This window comes from Bufo bufo, chromosome 5 (genome assembly GCF_905171765.1).
Source record: "Bufo bufo chromosome 5, aBufBuf1.1, whole genome shotgun sequence".
Lineage (NCBI taxonomy): Eukaryota > Metazoa > Chordata > Amphibia > Anura > Bufonidae > Bufo > Bufo bufo.
In genome coordinates this window covers 240416070-240429230 of record NC_053393.1, presented here as the reverse complement: position 1 = coordinate 240429230, position 13161 = coordinate 240416070, and the positions used below count along the sequence as shown (strand labels likewise).

Below are 13161 nucleotides of genomic sequence, written 5' to 3'. Positions count from 1 at the left end.
TGCCATTGCCCCTTCAAGCCTTTGGTTATTGCTACATATGACAGATATTCTGTGGATTATCTGCAGCAGAATTACAGTATGTGCGGAACATCTGCAGAATGTTACAATAGCAGCAAAGTGGATGAGATTTCAAAAAACTTCCGCAAATGAATGTACACATTACTCGACCTGTGGTGTAGATTTTAAATTTTTGCAAAGTTTGCAATGCAGAAGGTAAAATCTGCTAATAAAAAAACACAGCATTTTATGCTATGATTTTCTCAACAAAATGTCTACCAGTCTTTTTAATTTATGATTTAAAGGAGCTGTGGATCTTTGGGAGGGGGAAGTTGGAGCTCCTTGCTCCTTTCCTCCCACCTTCAGCTGCTCCACTGTTCTCCCAGGATGTAAACTTCTGTTTTGACCTGCGTCACTTCTTGAAGCAAGGCGAGCAGGTCACCACGGCAGCCAGTGATTGGCTGCAGAGGCTTCAAAATGGAACTTTACATGTTGGGAGAGCAGTGAAGCAGCAAAGGCCAGGGAGAGAAGGTTTGCCATAACCACCCCATAAAGGGGTGTTCACCTTTCCTACAGACCCCCCACTGTGGTAATCATACTTATCTTCTTATCCCCGCTGCTGGGTTCTGAATCCAATCGGTGCCCCACCGACTCTGCAGTTTTCACCCATGTGTCACGTAAACCCAGTGACATGAAGCATGGGTGACACGTCACTGTTGTGGCCAGTCATTGTAAACCGGTGTCAAACTTGATTCTGCCATGGGGAGAGACCCGAAACCTAAACAGACTGCGGGGCAGCGATGGAACTGGAACCCACCAACGAAGATCATACCGCTGTGGGTCTTGGCCTCTCTGTGGGGTCTGTAAAAAAGGTCTCCAGGGCTGAAGATTCCCTTTAAACTACAATGTACATTGGAATTCAGACAAGTCATGTCATTTGCAGAAACTGGCACAACGTAGCTTGTTCTTACACCAGATTTTATCCACAATAACCTGTTTTGCTTCAACGGTCTAAGATAATTTTTAGTGTTAAAACTAAATGATCCAAAATGTACTGCTTTTTCTTTTATTACTGACTGACTCCCATATCAGTGTATTTTTTTTACAGCAAATGCCACCTGTACCACCACGCACACACACAGTTTCTTAAAAGCCTTATGAAGATCACACGTTCAAACTTAAGTTCTCTTTTGCCTTTCAATTCTCCAAACCAAAATTATAATTGGCAAGTAATTAGAGCCATGATGCATTAAATTCATCTGTGAACAGCCTTGAAATCTTACAATGCTGAGTTTTCTGTAACCATCCTGCATTATTTTTTAATGTGTTGCACAACGTTACTATGGAGATATATGACTTGTTTCTTCCACACTTCCCAAAGGCCAATTTTAATCTCCAAGGTGGAAAGAGATATCCCTTGCACTTAATGACTGCTCAGCTATCCCCCAAAGTCAATACCTGCTTATCAGGTGCTCCCCTACGGCAATCTAGAGGACCCCATATACACTACAATCTACAATTCCAATTCCAAAATAGTTGGGACACTGTGTGAAATCTAAATAAATGTATTTCCCAGACTATAAGATGCATCTGACCTTAAAACGCACCACAGGTTTAGACAAAAGGAAATAAGGAAATACTTTTTTTTTTGTAATTTAAAGTTTAATGAAGTGGAGGGGTCAATGTCACTAACTCTAATAGTCTATGGTAGAGGAGTTTAATAGTTTACTGTCAGCTCCTGTTTATACTAGTGTGTCATCTTTTAACTATTGGAACAACGATGGAGCATGTGGTCACATGATAGAAGTATCAACTTTACAATAAACTTCACACGTTACCCACTATGTAGTCCTCTTCTTACTAGTCTGACTACTCCCACTGATGACATCATCAGAGGTCTTTTAGCTATGCTAAGTCACAGCTTTCATGTATATCCCTGATGCCTGGGGATCTTCAGCATGAGGAGGCCTGTGTTTCTCATAGTTCTCTCCATGTGCTGAACAATCTTCATCTCCTGCCTGCACTGATTACATAGATCTGTGTCGAGAAGAGAGAGCGTAGTGTGCAGGAGCACACCTTTCTCACTGATCTAGTGAGCTGAGGAAGGAGTCAGGGGTATCTAGCACTTCTGGACCACCCTGACTGCAGACTATAAGATGCAGGCACTTTTAAAGAAGATCTTGTCCTGCTACAAAGTGAGTCTTAAAATCCCAAAAATATTTTAACCCATTTAGAACTTGATGGCACCAACGCATCTCAAAAAAGTTGGAAGATGGGCAACAAAATGCTAGAAAAATGACACTAAAAAAAAAGAAAAACAGCTGGAGGAGCAATTTGCAACTAAGTTTTAGGACTGCTCAAGACAAAGCTTATTTAAAATGGACTGAGGCAAAATGGCAAACTGTTCTGTGGTCAGGTAAATAAAAAATCTAAATTCTTTTTGGAAACCACGGACGCTGAGGGACCATCAAGCTTGTCTTCTAGGACACAGTTCAAAAACCTGCATCTCACATTGTATGGGGTTGCATTAGTGCCTATGGCGAGGGCAACTTACACATTTGGAAAGCCACTATGAATGCTGAACAGTATATAGAAGTTTTAGAATAATATATGCTCTCATCCAGGCCACGTGTCTTTAAGTGCATGTTTAAGCAAAACAATGCCAAACCATATTCTGCATCCATCACAACAGCATGGCTTTGCAGAAGAACAATCCAGGTGCTTAACTGGTCTGCCTGCAACCCAAACCTTTCACCATTCACATTTGGTGAGGAAGACATTTGGCGAGGACTATTAGGCAGTTAGAATCCTACATCAGACAAGAATTGGACAACATTCCTTTACCAAATCTCCAGTATGGTCTACTCACTTCCCAGACATTTACAGACTGTTGTTAAAAAAGAAAGGAAGCTACAAAATTGTAGACATGTCATTGTCCCAACTTTTTGGGAACTAGGGTTGTATATCTTCATTGGTATATGATTTACAATACCACATATTTTAGACTTTAAAGTATTTGCTACTACAGAAAACTCCTGGCAATATGATCTAAAAGGACATGTGGACAACGAATCTATGCATTACTGTACACCATTGTCCATTTATATTAGTAGGTACTAACACTAATTTCTCCTGTAGTGTAGCTGCTGCAAATGCTAAGAGTTTTAGCAGTCTTGTAGGGGTTTTTAAGAACTCACAGGTTAAACTGTGCATTAAAACAGCTATTGCTACAGCAAGGAGTCCACTGTGTTCTTTGATGACCTTGCCCTCCAGCCACTGAATGACAGGTTCCTCTGTATGAATTATTATGGAGAAACATGTCGATAAGCAGCTGGAGGCCAAGGTTAAGCCTGCAAATCATGAGTGTATTGGACTCCTACTTCACAGTGGACTCCTTGTTGCCTGCACACAGTAAAGTTTAACTTATGAGTACTGAAAAAGTACTCCATGTCAAGTACTAAGTGACAGACCACTGAAATCCACAGAGAAGGCAGCATAAACCATACAGGTTCCTTTAAGCAATTATATTCCTGAATAATTTGCATATAATGTTGTCTTACAGCGTTCCTTACATATTATTTCAGTGAATAAACCTTATTAGGACCTTAATGAAATACATTATATTATGATAGCTTCTACTCTTCCAATGAAATGCTGTGGAATTCCAATTATGGCTGAGATACTCTTGTGGTTCTACTGAATGTTTACTCCTACTGATATCCATAGGGTTTGCTTCTGTAGAACCATATGGGGTCTACGCATTGCAAGTATTATACAGACCCTAATATGTCGCTTTATATAGCCATCTCATATGTGGTTGTACACATGTATGACCACCACTCTAATCACTGTCTATAGGACTGGCGAGTACGGCTTTCTACATCAGTCCTATACACAATAAATGGGGCGGTGGGCATGCATATGCACTATCGCTCCATTCAAACAAGGGACTCAAGGACCCTTGTTCTCATGATCAGTGGGTATCCCTGTGCAGGGCTGATAAATATTGTTGGTGGACCAACCTCTTTAAAGTGCTTCTAAACCATCATTTCACTGCAATTATAACTGTTTATTTTTTGACAGTTCTGGTTCCTTTTTTTTTTTTTGTTTCAACTACTAGTTTTGATAGTAGATATGACATATTTATTTAAAGAAGGTGGTTTGGTGTCACATTCCCACATTTCCAAATGTATACTGTCACCTATGATACACACTTGTACTCTATTTGCCAATTTAAGGATGTGTATTTGAAATCCTTTATTGTATTTTCAATATACGCCTAACGCAATAGGAATACATGTTCCGCACATAATACTGTAGAGCAAGTGGCCTTGAGTCTTTACATCAGGTTTACAATAGTGTGCCTTCAGTCTGTGTATGTATGTGTGTTTGCTTTTTATGTTTTGATGGCTGTCTGAAAAGTGGGAATATTATTTCATGGTAAAGTTCATTATTACGGTATTTCTATAATTTTTTTAAAACTGCATAAAACAAGAAAAGGATTTTTACAAAAATGTTTTACGTAACCAAAGAACACTCATGAGTTCTCCAAACCTAAACAATACAACGATTCGAGAAGTAAGATCAAACTGTAAGCTATGACGTAATCCTCTGGGAGATGTTTTCATGGACTGGTTGTTGTAGATTACGCTGGTCCACTTCCTGCAGCCTGCATTATTACAGGATTTCTGGCAGGGAACTCACTGTGACAACAAGTGGCTGGCTTTTCCTTGAGTACAGTTTAATGTGGAAACAAAAGCGTAGATTGAACTTGTAAACATTGGAGAAATATTTGCCCAAAAAATTGCAGCAATGCCTTTGTGATCACACGCAATCTCACACATTGTTATATCACGCTGGTGTTTTTCGGGCACATGTATTGAGCGCACAAAAGGACTCCAGCCGTCATTATTGTTACGTAGCATAAAGGATGATGTCTCCTGTGCCCCCTGGCACCGCTACAGCATCTCGTCTAGAGAGAACATTTCATTTGTAGATCTTTCACCTGTCACATGAAGTACATGGTGCACATAAAGCTCAAAGAGGGTTAGACAGAAGCCATCCTGCAAGCTTCGGAGGAACGCTTATAACGAATATCATAGACAGTTAATGCTAAGTTGTCTTATCAAATATCACATTCTTCTAAAGATCTCAATCTATTCCAATGAATGGCTGCAAATCACAGAGCATAAATCCTCTTTATGTAACAGCATGAAACAACACTGGCATATTCTGAACAGCCCAGATCTAAGTACAGCCAAATGAGTCTGAACATTAATCTATGCATGCTCCGGGTAATCTAGTCACTTAAAGTAAAGCCCATGTACAGTACATGCAGGCACGTCTACCCTTCTGCTTGTTACAATAATGACTTATTTCAAGAAGATCCTTATATAAAATAGTGAATGTCTATCAGGCAATCATACAGCCTGGGAAGCAGCAGGCAGGAGTCAGGGTGACACCTCTACAAGGGTATAATGAGATCTGAACAAGCAGGCAATTTAAATAGAGGTTTGACAGTGGATGCCAACCCAATTAATCCAACATGAATAGCTCAGAGTATGCAAGGCAGGTGGAAACGCCCGGCTGGTGGAATCAAACTTTAGCTTATCCCAAAAGAGCGATTATCTGTTTACCCAATGACTAGAAAGACATGGCCCGGAAAATATGTCAGAGCAACAGTTCAAGCTAATAAATGGCAGGCAAAGGATATGGCACTGCTATCTATCTATCTTGTTTAATATATACATATATATATATATAATATGTACATACTCATTAGGCAACAACCATCTCCTTATGGACCTTACAATACACATGGGACACTGCTATTTAAAATGACAGGTGACAGATAGTAAATATATTCTAAATTTAAAAGTATACACACAAACATCATATATGGACAGAAATATTACCATATAATACACTCTGGAAGCACTACAGATCCATATGACAAGTACATGGCATTTAATACATACACACAAACATATCAGCTACAAATAAATGTACACAAGCCCTTCTTAACATAGTACTCTTTAGGAAAACTTCGCAAAGTTCCTCATCACGTTATTGTGCCACACACCTAGGATCAGGTATCATTTGAAATGCTTTACCAAGGATTTCTTAAGGTTTTTTTTTTTTTTTCCTTAAGGTTTTCTCTGGTTTATCCTCTAGTCCTGCATCTGGCAGCACTAATGTATAAAGCTGAAAGCATATTCCCTGCTTATGCTGGGTACTGTAAAGCAGACAGACAAAGAACTAAGCATCAATCATAAAAGCGTCGTAAAACAGAACATAAAAATGATAATGATAAAGTTCTTACCTATGGTAAAGCTAAAGCCGTCAATGCTGAAAGTGGCACTCCTGCATTTTTTAAATCCCTCTTTTCGGCTGCTGGGCTCGGTCATTGTCCCCACTTAGTAATTAGTTGCAATGGCTCTTCCTCTTGTAACAGCAGAGATTCAATGCTGGCTATTAGTAGTGCTGCCTGTGGCAGTACTTACACCCCACTTCACACATCTCCTAATGCAGAGACAGCAGTGACTGTGAGAAAAGCACCCAACACTATCTCCTCCCACTGAGACTGTCACTGCCATGCTACTGCCATGTAACAAGTGCTGAGGGACACACAGAGTAATCACACCTAATGAGTCCTGAGTGGGCACAATGGTGTCACCTTTATTGTCTGCCACTGCATTTATGGCCACTTTTAGGGACACTATCGCTGGTAGTAAAACAGCATCCATCAGTTATCTGCAGGTTAAAGAGGTTGTCTAATTTCAGCAAATGGCATTTATGTAGAGAAAGTTAATACAAGACACTTACTAATGTATTGTGATTGTCCATGTTGCTTCCTTTCTCCATCATATCATACACTGCTTGTTTCCAGAGGTTGTGGCCACTGCTGCAGAGCAGATTCTAAGTGGCCAGGACAGGAGCTGCTGTGTATGCGTGATCCCATGGTCTCAGCCGGCGCCTTTTCCTATAGTGTGCAAGCACAGCCACTGCTGATGAATTGCAGGGTGGTCGTAACCGCTGGAAATGAGTATTATATAATGCTATGGAAAAATTTATCTAGCCAGCAATGGAAGCAATATGGACAATCACTATACATTAGTAAGTGACTTGTATTAACTTTCACTACATGATAAATGTGTAATACCTCACAGTGGTATTACCATTCCTACACCCTGCAACTGTCTCTAATGGGCTAACCATAATGTCATCTGTGTATTTATTCCAGGTCCTCTTACACTGTGCATGCTCTGCTATGTAACTGTTATTTGTTGTATTACATGTTATATGCCTGGTTCGCCAGCAGGTGGCTGCCTGTATGACAGAGAGATCTTTAGATAGAATGGAACTTACCATTCTATTCTCCCCCTTTTGGGCCTAAGTGGACCAGTCCCGGTTTCCTACCAAGTGAGGAACCACAGGAAGTTTTCAGTCAGTCTTAGTCTAGTCTTAGTCTGTCTAGAGTTGAAGGAGAGGAGAATCGCCCTGACTCTTACAGATTTACAGACAGAGTATTGCAAGGGGGTCAAAAGTCAAAGGCACCCCACTCCAAAAGTACCAGAACAGCCCTGAAGTCCAGCGACCAGACTAAAGCCAAGTTTAGCACAGCAGGGAGAGAAAGCAGAATATTCAAGTTTGCATGCCAGTTTATGCCAAAACCTGCTGGAGCAAAGGGAAACACCACTTCTTGTACAGATGCAAGTAGATCCAAGTAAAGGTGTTGAAATTATAAAAGTCTGGACTCGACTATTTCTCCACCTCCAACATTACTCTCACAATTTATTGCTATAGAGCCTAACCCTGGGGAGCGATGGTATCCAAGTCGGAGTACCATGACACACACAGAAAACTGTTGCTGCCGCACCACACCACTCAGTATTCTTGTAAACCTGGGACACGATCAGCCCTGGGGGGAAGCACGTTGCAATTGGCATCATGAACAGGATTCCAATACTTCTGTGCCTTACTATTAAAGGCCCCCCATCTGTAAAACCTCCTACAAGAGACTTTATCTCTACTTACTGCTGGAGAGTGTGAATCTGCATCAGTTGCAGCAATGTGGCAAAACAGGGGTTAATCAGTCATCTTGGATTTGATCCTCATGTCTTGAGAGGGAAGACATCCACCCAGCAGAGGGGAGTGACCCGCCTCCACAGAGGAACCATTCTTGCAGCAGAAGGAACTAAAGTGCTGAGTGCACGTTCCCAGGAGGACAAAGAAATCGACTTGTACCCCTACAGGAAGTAGAATCAGCAGCCATCATTCCAGCTTCCCTGGATACTAGGAATCTATGTCCAGAGGTCTAAGTGAGTAGTGTTGGGAAAACCGACCTTTCTAGAGACTGTTAGGGACCATGATCTATCTGCCAGAGAATCATAATCCCCAAAATTGAGCAGTTTAGCTCCTCTTAAAAGAGCCATGCACCAATTCTGCTGCCGTTGCCCATAGCAACATGCACTTAAATTGCAGTCTAGCTTACATTGACCACTCTAGTCTGGTACAAGGTATCACAAACTATGTCTTCCAGCGAAGACACTACCCTTCTGGACTGTGGTGACCCACCACCACTAGTGCCCCTAACTAAAGCCATAACGAAGTCAGAGAAGGACTGCCCTATGGTCATTGTCATTGCCACCAGGGACTTTCAACTGCTGCAACAACAACAAAGAAGACTTCCAGTCCATCCAGTAAGGAGCAGCGGGCCATATTCCAGGTGAAGTTTACCACAGTTTCCCCTGACTACTGGAGTAGTAGGGCCACAAAAGAGCCAGTCCATGGCCATTATCACAGCCACTATAGAAATCGCCGGGCCTGTACAGTCTGAGCCCACCAAACAGGAGCACCACCCTGAGGTGTGTGGGAACAAGGAGGAGTCCACTGATACTGCTCCATGCACTCTGGAACCAACACCTAATCTAGGCTCCTTGCTATGAAAGACTAAGGGTCCATCCTTTACAGTTATCCGGAGAATCTGTCACCTACCAGGAAAAGCCAAAGACTTACAAAGGATCCTCCAGAGGAGGGTGATCCTGCAGTTCCAAGTTCTGCCAGAGAAGGCCACCAAGAGATGGCAGATGAAACTTCTGCTGGAGTTGCAGCTGCAGAGAGCACCAGAGCTAGCAGTGACAGCGATGAGGATGTTGTGCAGCTTAAAGAAGGACTTTTGCGCCCTCAACTATGGAACCCAGGAGGAAGACTTCCAGCCCCTCCTATAACTGACTTTGTACCGTGAGAAAAAACATCCATTGGACTACTGGAGCCACAACATGGACTGCTTTTGAAGGGTGAGAAAATTGTTGGTCTTTCCATTTTGTTGCCCTCTTTTACCTCTTCCCCAGAAGAGCAGGGATTGTTAGGACTCCATCCATCAACCAAAAAACTATCCCCAGGTTGCACACATTGGCGGCATATGCCGCGGACGCCTCCCCCCAGGGCCTTTTAAGAAGAAAAAAGAGTACTTGTTTTTCGTGACGCCAGTTGCAGTGAAGCAACAAGGGCACAGGGCCCCTTTTAGTGATACTGAGGATGGTACCAATGTGTAGGAATGCCAGAGTGGTGTAGGGTAGCCTATAATGTCCCTTAATGTTGATGCACGTGTCACGGTGTTCCTACCTGGATACGTGGACCCTAGGCGTTGGCTCTGCAACAAATGAAAAGGGGGGTTGTTATGAAGGGGATATAGAAATAAATTGAGTCCAGACTTTGTGATGAAGTTGATAACAGCTTTACTTGGCATAAACGTTTCTGCAAACAATTTCAGGTTTTGTCTTGGTACCCAGCAGGCTTGGGCATTAACTGTGGCAGGCAAACTCCTCTCTGCTACGTCTGTTACTCTATGGCTCTGCTGTGCTGACAGGATAGCTGTATAATTCAGCTTTCTCTGGGTGCTGCAACTTCTCTCTTGTAGTCTGACTCTGATTTGTCCAGGGAACTATACTCCTGGCTTCAGAGGCTTCCAGCTTCTGCCTCCATGTCCAGCTGAGCTGAAGGTGCTCCAGCTGGTCTAGACAGGGCTCGACCAACAGGGACGTGCACCTGCTGCCTTCCCCTACCAGGGGGCAACTGAAATTCTGCACTAGCAAGGGGTAAAATGTCACGGATGTAGTAGGGGAGAACACCAAAAGACAACAAGAAGGAAGGGAAAAGACACTAGGCCTCACCACTAGGGAAGGAAAAGGATCACCACTTATAAAACCCTGCTCCTGGCCCTAACTCCTATCTGTATGGGCACCTCTCGATGGTAGAGATGCCCATACACAGGAACCTAGAAAACCCTGGTGGCCCTCAGATGCCCTAATGGTAATGACAGGGCAGAGACAACCTGCTCCTTCCCTGGTGAAGGAACCAGCGTCTCACTGAGGCCTAGTAAACAACAAAGGTGGGGGGAATACAAAACACAACAAGCGGAACACTTAACTTCTGAGGCTGATGGATGATGGACGAACAGGACTTCACCAAGAACCACACTCCAGCTCCTCCAAAAACCAAATGAAGCTATCCAGAGCAAGGAGTGATGGGTAAAGTCAGACTAAATAGGGGGAGGTAACGGTCACATGATCCACACCTGAACAGGAGGTGTGGACATACCAGCAACACACAGACAAAGTGAAACCAAAAGAGGCTGTCAGATCACTAATGTGCAGATAATCTTTCAGACCTTCTCAAACCTGTCACCGGTGTGACAGTACCCCTCCTTCTACGGGTGACCTCCGGGCACCCAGGACCGACCTTATCAGGATGAGCTCTGTGGAATGCTCTCACCAGACGGCTAGCATTAACATCGGTCGCTGGAACCCACATCCTCTCCTCTGGTCCGTACCCTTTCCAATAAACGAGATACTGGAGAGATCTCCGGAGAACTCGGGAGTCCACAATCCTGCTTACCTGAAATTCTAAATTGCCGTCCACCATGACCGGAGGGGGAGGCAAGGAGGACGGCTCAACAGGTTCAACACATTTCTTTAACAACGATTTATGAAATACGTTATGGATTTTCAATGCCTGAGGAAGTTCAAGACGGAAGGCTACAGGGTTAACAATGGCAGTGATCTTATATGGACCAATAAGTCTTGGTCCCAACTTCCAAAAAGGTACCTTACGTTTAATGTTTCTTGTAGACAGCCACACAGAATCACCCACTCTCAGGTCCGGACCACTCATACGTCTCCTGTCAGCCGCACGCTTATACCTGTTGCCCATCTTTTCCAGGTTATTTTGGATTTTCCGCCAAATAGAAGACAAAGAAGAGGAAAATCGTTCCTCCTCAGGAATGCCAGAATTATGAGCACCAGAAAATGTACCAAACTGTGGATGGAACCCATATGCCCCAAAAAACTGCGACTTATCAGTGGATTCCTGTCTACGGTTATTTATAGCAAACTCAGCTAACGACAAAAATGAAGACCACTGTTCCTGATTCTCTGAAACAAAACATCTCAAGTAAGTCTCCAGATTCTGATTAGTGCGCTCCGTCTGTCCATTCGACTGAGGATGAAAAGCTGGAGAGAAGGACAATTGTACACCCAGACGAGTACAGAACGCTCTCCAGAATCAGGAAACAAACTGAGTCCCTCTATCGGACACCACATCAGAGGGAATGCCATGTAGTTTCACGATGTAGTCGACAAACACTTGCGCCAGAGTTTTAGCATTGGGTAGACTAAGTAATGCAATAAAGTGTGCCATTTTACTAAAACGATCGAAAACCACCAGAATCACGGTCTTTCCCGAAGAATTCGGTAAATCCGTGATAAAATTCATGGACAAATGGGTCCAAGGTCTGGACGGCATGGGCAATGGAAGCAGAGATCCGGAAAGCCGAGTATGTGTCACCTTAACACCCGCACAGGTACCACAGGCTGACACATAGTCCTCAATACACTTACGCAACCCCGGCCACCAGAATCTGCGAGAGATGATATCGACAGTCAATCTGCTTCCAGGGTGCCCAGCAAGCACCGTACAGTGATGTTCTTCGAACACCTTGTGACGTAATTCGGAGGGAACAAACAATTTCCCCTGAGGACAAGAGTCCGGAGCATCCTCCTGTGCCTCCAACACCCTGGCTTCGAGATCAGGATAAAGAGCGGATATAACTACCCCTTCAGATAAAATGGGACTAGGGTCATTAGACTCACCGCCCCCCCCCCCCCCTCCCCCAGGAAAGCTACGTGACAAAGCATCCGCCTTGACGTTCTAAACCCCAGGGCGATAAGTGACGATGAAGTTAAATCTGGTGAAAAACAATGACCATCTGGCCTGCCTTTGGTTCAGTCTCTTAGCCGACTCCAAGTAGGCCAGATTCTTGTGATCCGTAATTACCGTAGTAGGATGAATTGCTCCTTCCAACCAATGCCGCCATTCCTTGAACGCCAACTTAATGGCCATCAATTCCCTATTCCCCACATCATAATTCCTTTCAGCAGTCGAGAGTTTTTTAGAAAAAAATGCACATGGGCGTCATTTACTGGGTGAAGGACCCTGCACCAGAATAGGGGCCGAAGCAAAACATTCTTTCACAGCAGAAAAGGCCTGTAATGCCGCATCAGACCAGATAGAAATATCAGCAACCTTCCTAGTCATGTCTGTTAAAGGTTTAACCACCGATGAATAGTTCAGGATAAATTTACGGTAGTAGTTGGTAAACCCCAAAAACCGCATAAGCGCTTTCTGATTTTCGGGTCGATCCCAGTCCAACACGGCACGGACCTTCTCGGGATCCATACGAAAACCTGAGGATGAGAGCAGGTAACCCAGAAATTGCACTTCCTGTACAGCAAATACACACTTTTCCATCTTAGCATACAACTTATTCTCTCTTAGGATCTGTAACACCTGTCTCACATGATCCTGATGAGTCTCCATATTAGGCGAATAAATTAGTATGTCATCAAGGTATACAACAACAAACCTCCCCACCAGATGATGAAAGATGTCACATTGACAAAGTGTTGAAAAACCACAGGAGCATGGGTTAACCCAAAGGGCATGACCAGGTTTTCAAAATGACCCTCAGGGGTAGTAAATGCGGTCTTCCACTCATCCCCCTCCTTGATCCTTACCATATTATATGCTCCCCTCAGATCCAATTTAGAGAACACCTTGGCTCCGACAATCTGACTAAACAAATCCGGAATCAAAGGAAGGGGG

General features: G+C 43.4%; 1 protein-coding gene across 1 annotated transcript in view; it reads right to left on the bottom strand.

The window, feature by feature from the left end:
* The window catches only part of LOC121002484 (calcium/calmodulin-dependent 3',5'-cyclic nucleotide phosphodiesterase 1C-like), a 233207-nt gene extending 226730 nt beyond the window's left edge, over positions 1–6477 (bottom strand). Inside the window, exon 1 of the mRNA XM_040433936.1 lies at positions 6320–6477. Coding sequence (XP_040289870.1) covers positions 6320–6404 — 85 coding nt within the window. The 5' untranslated portion in view covers positions 6405–6477. The remainder of the gene's footprint in view (positions 1–6319) is intronic.
* Positions 6478–13161: the final 6684 nt, after the last annotated feature.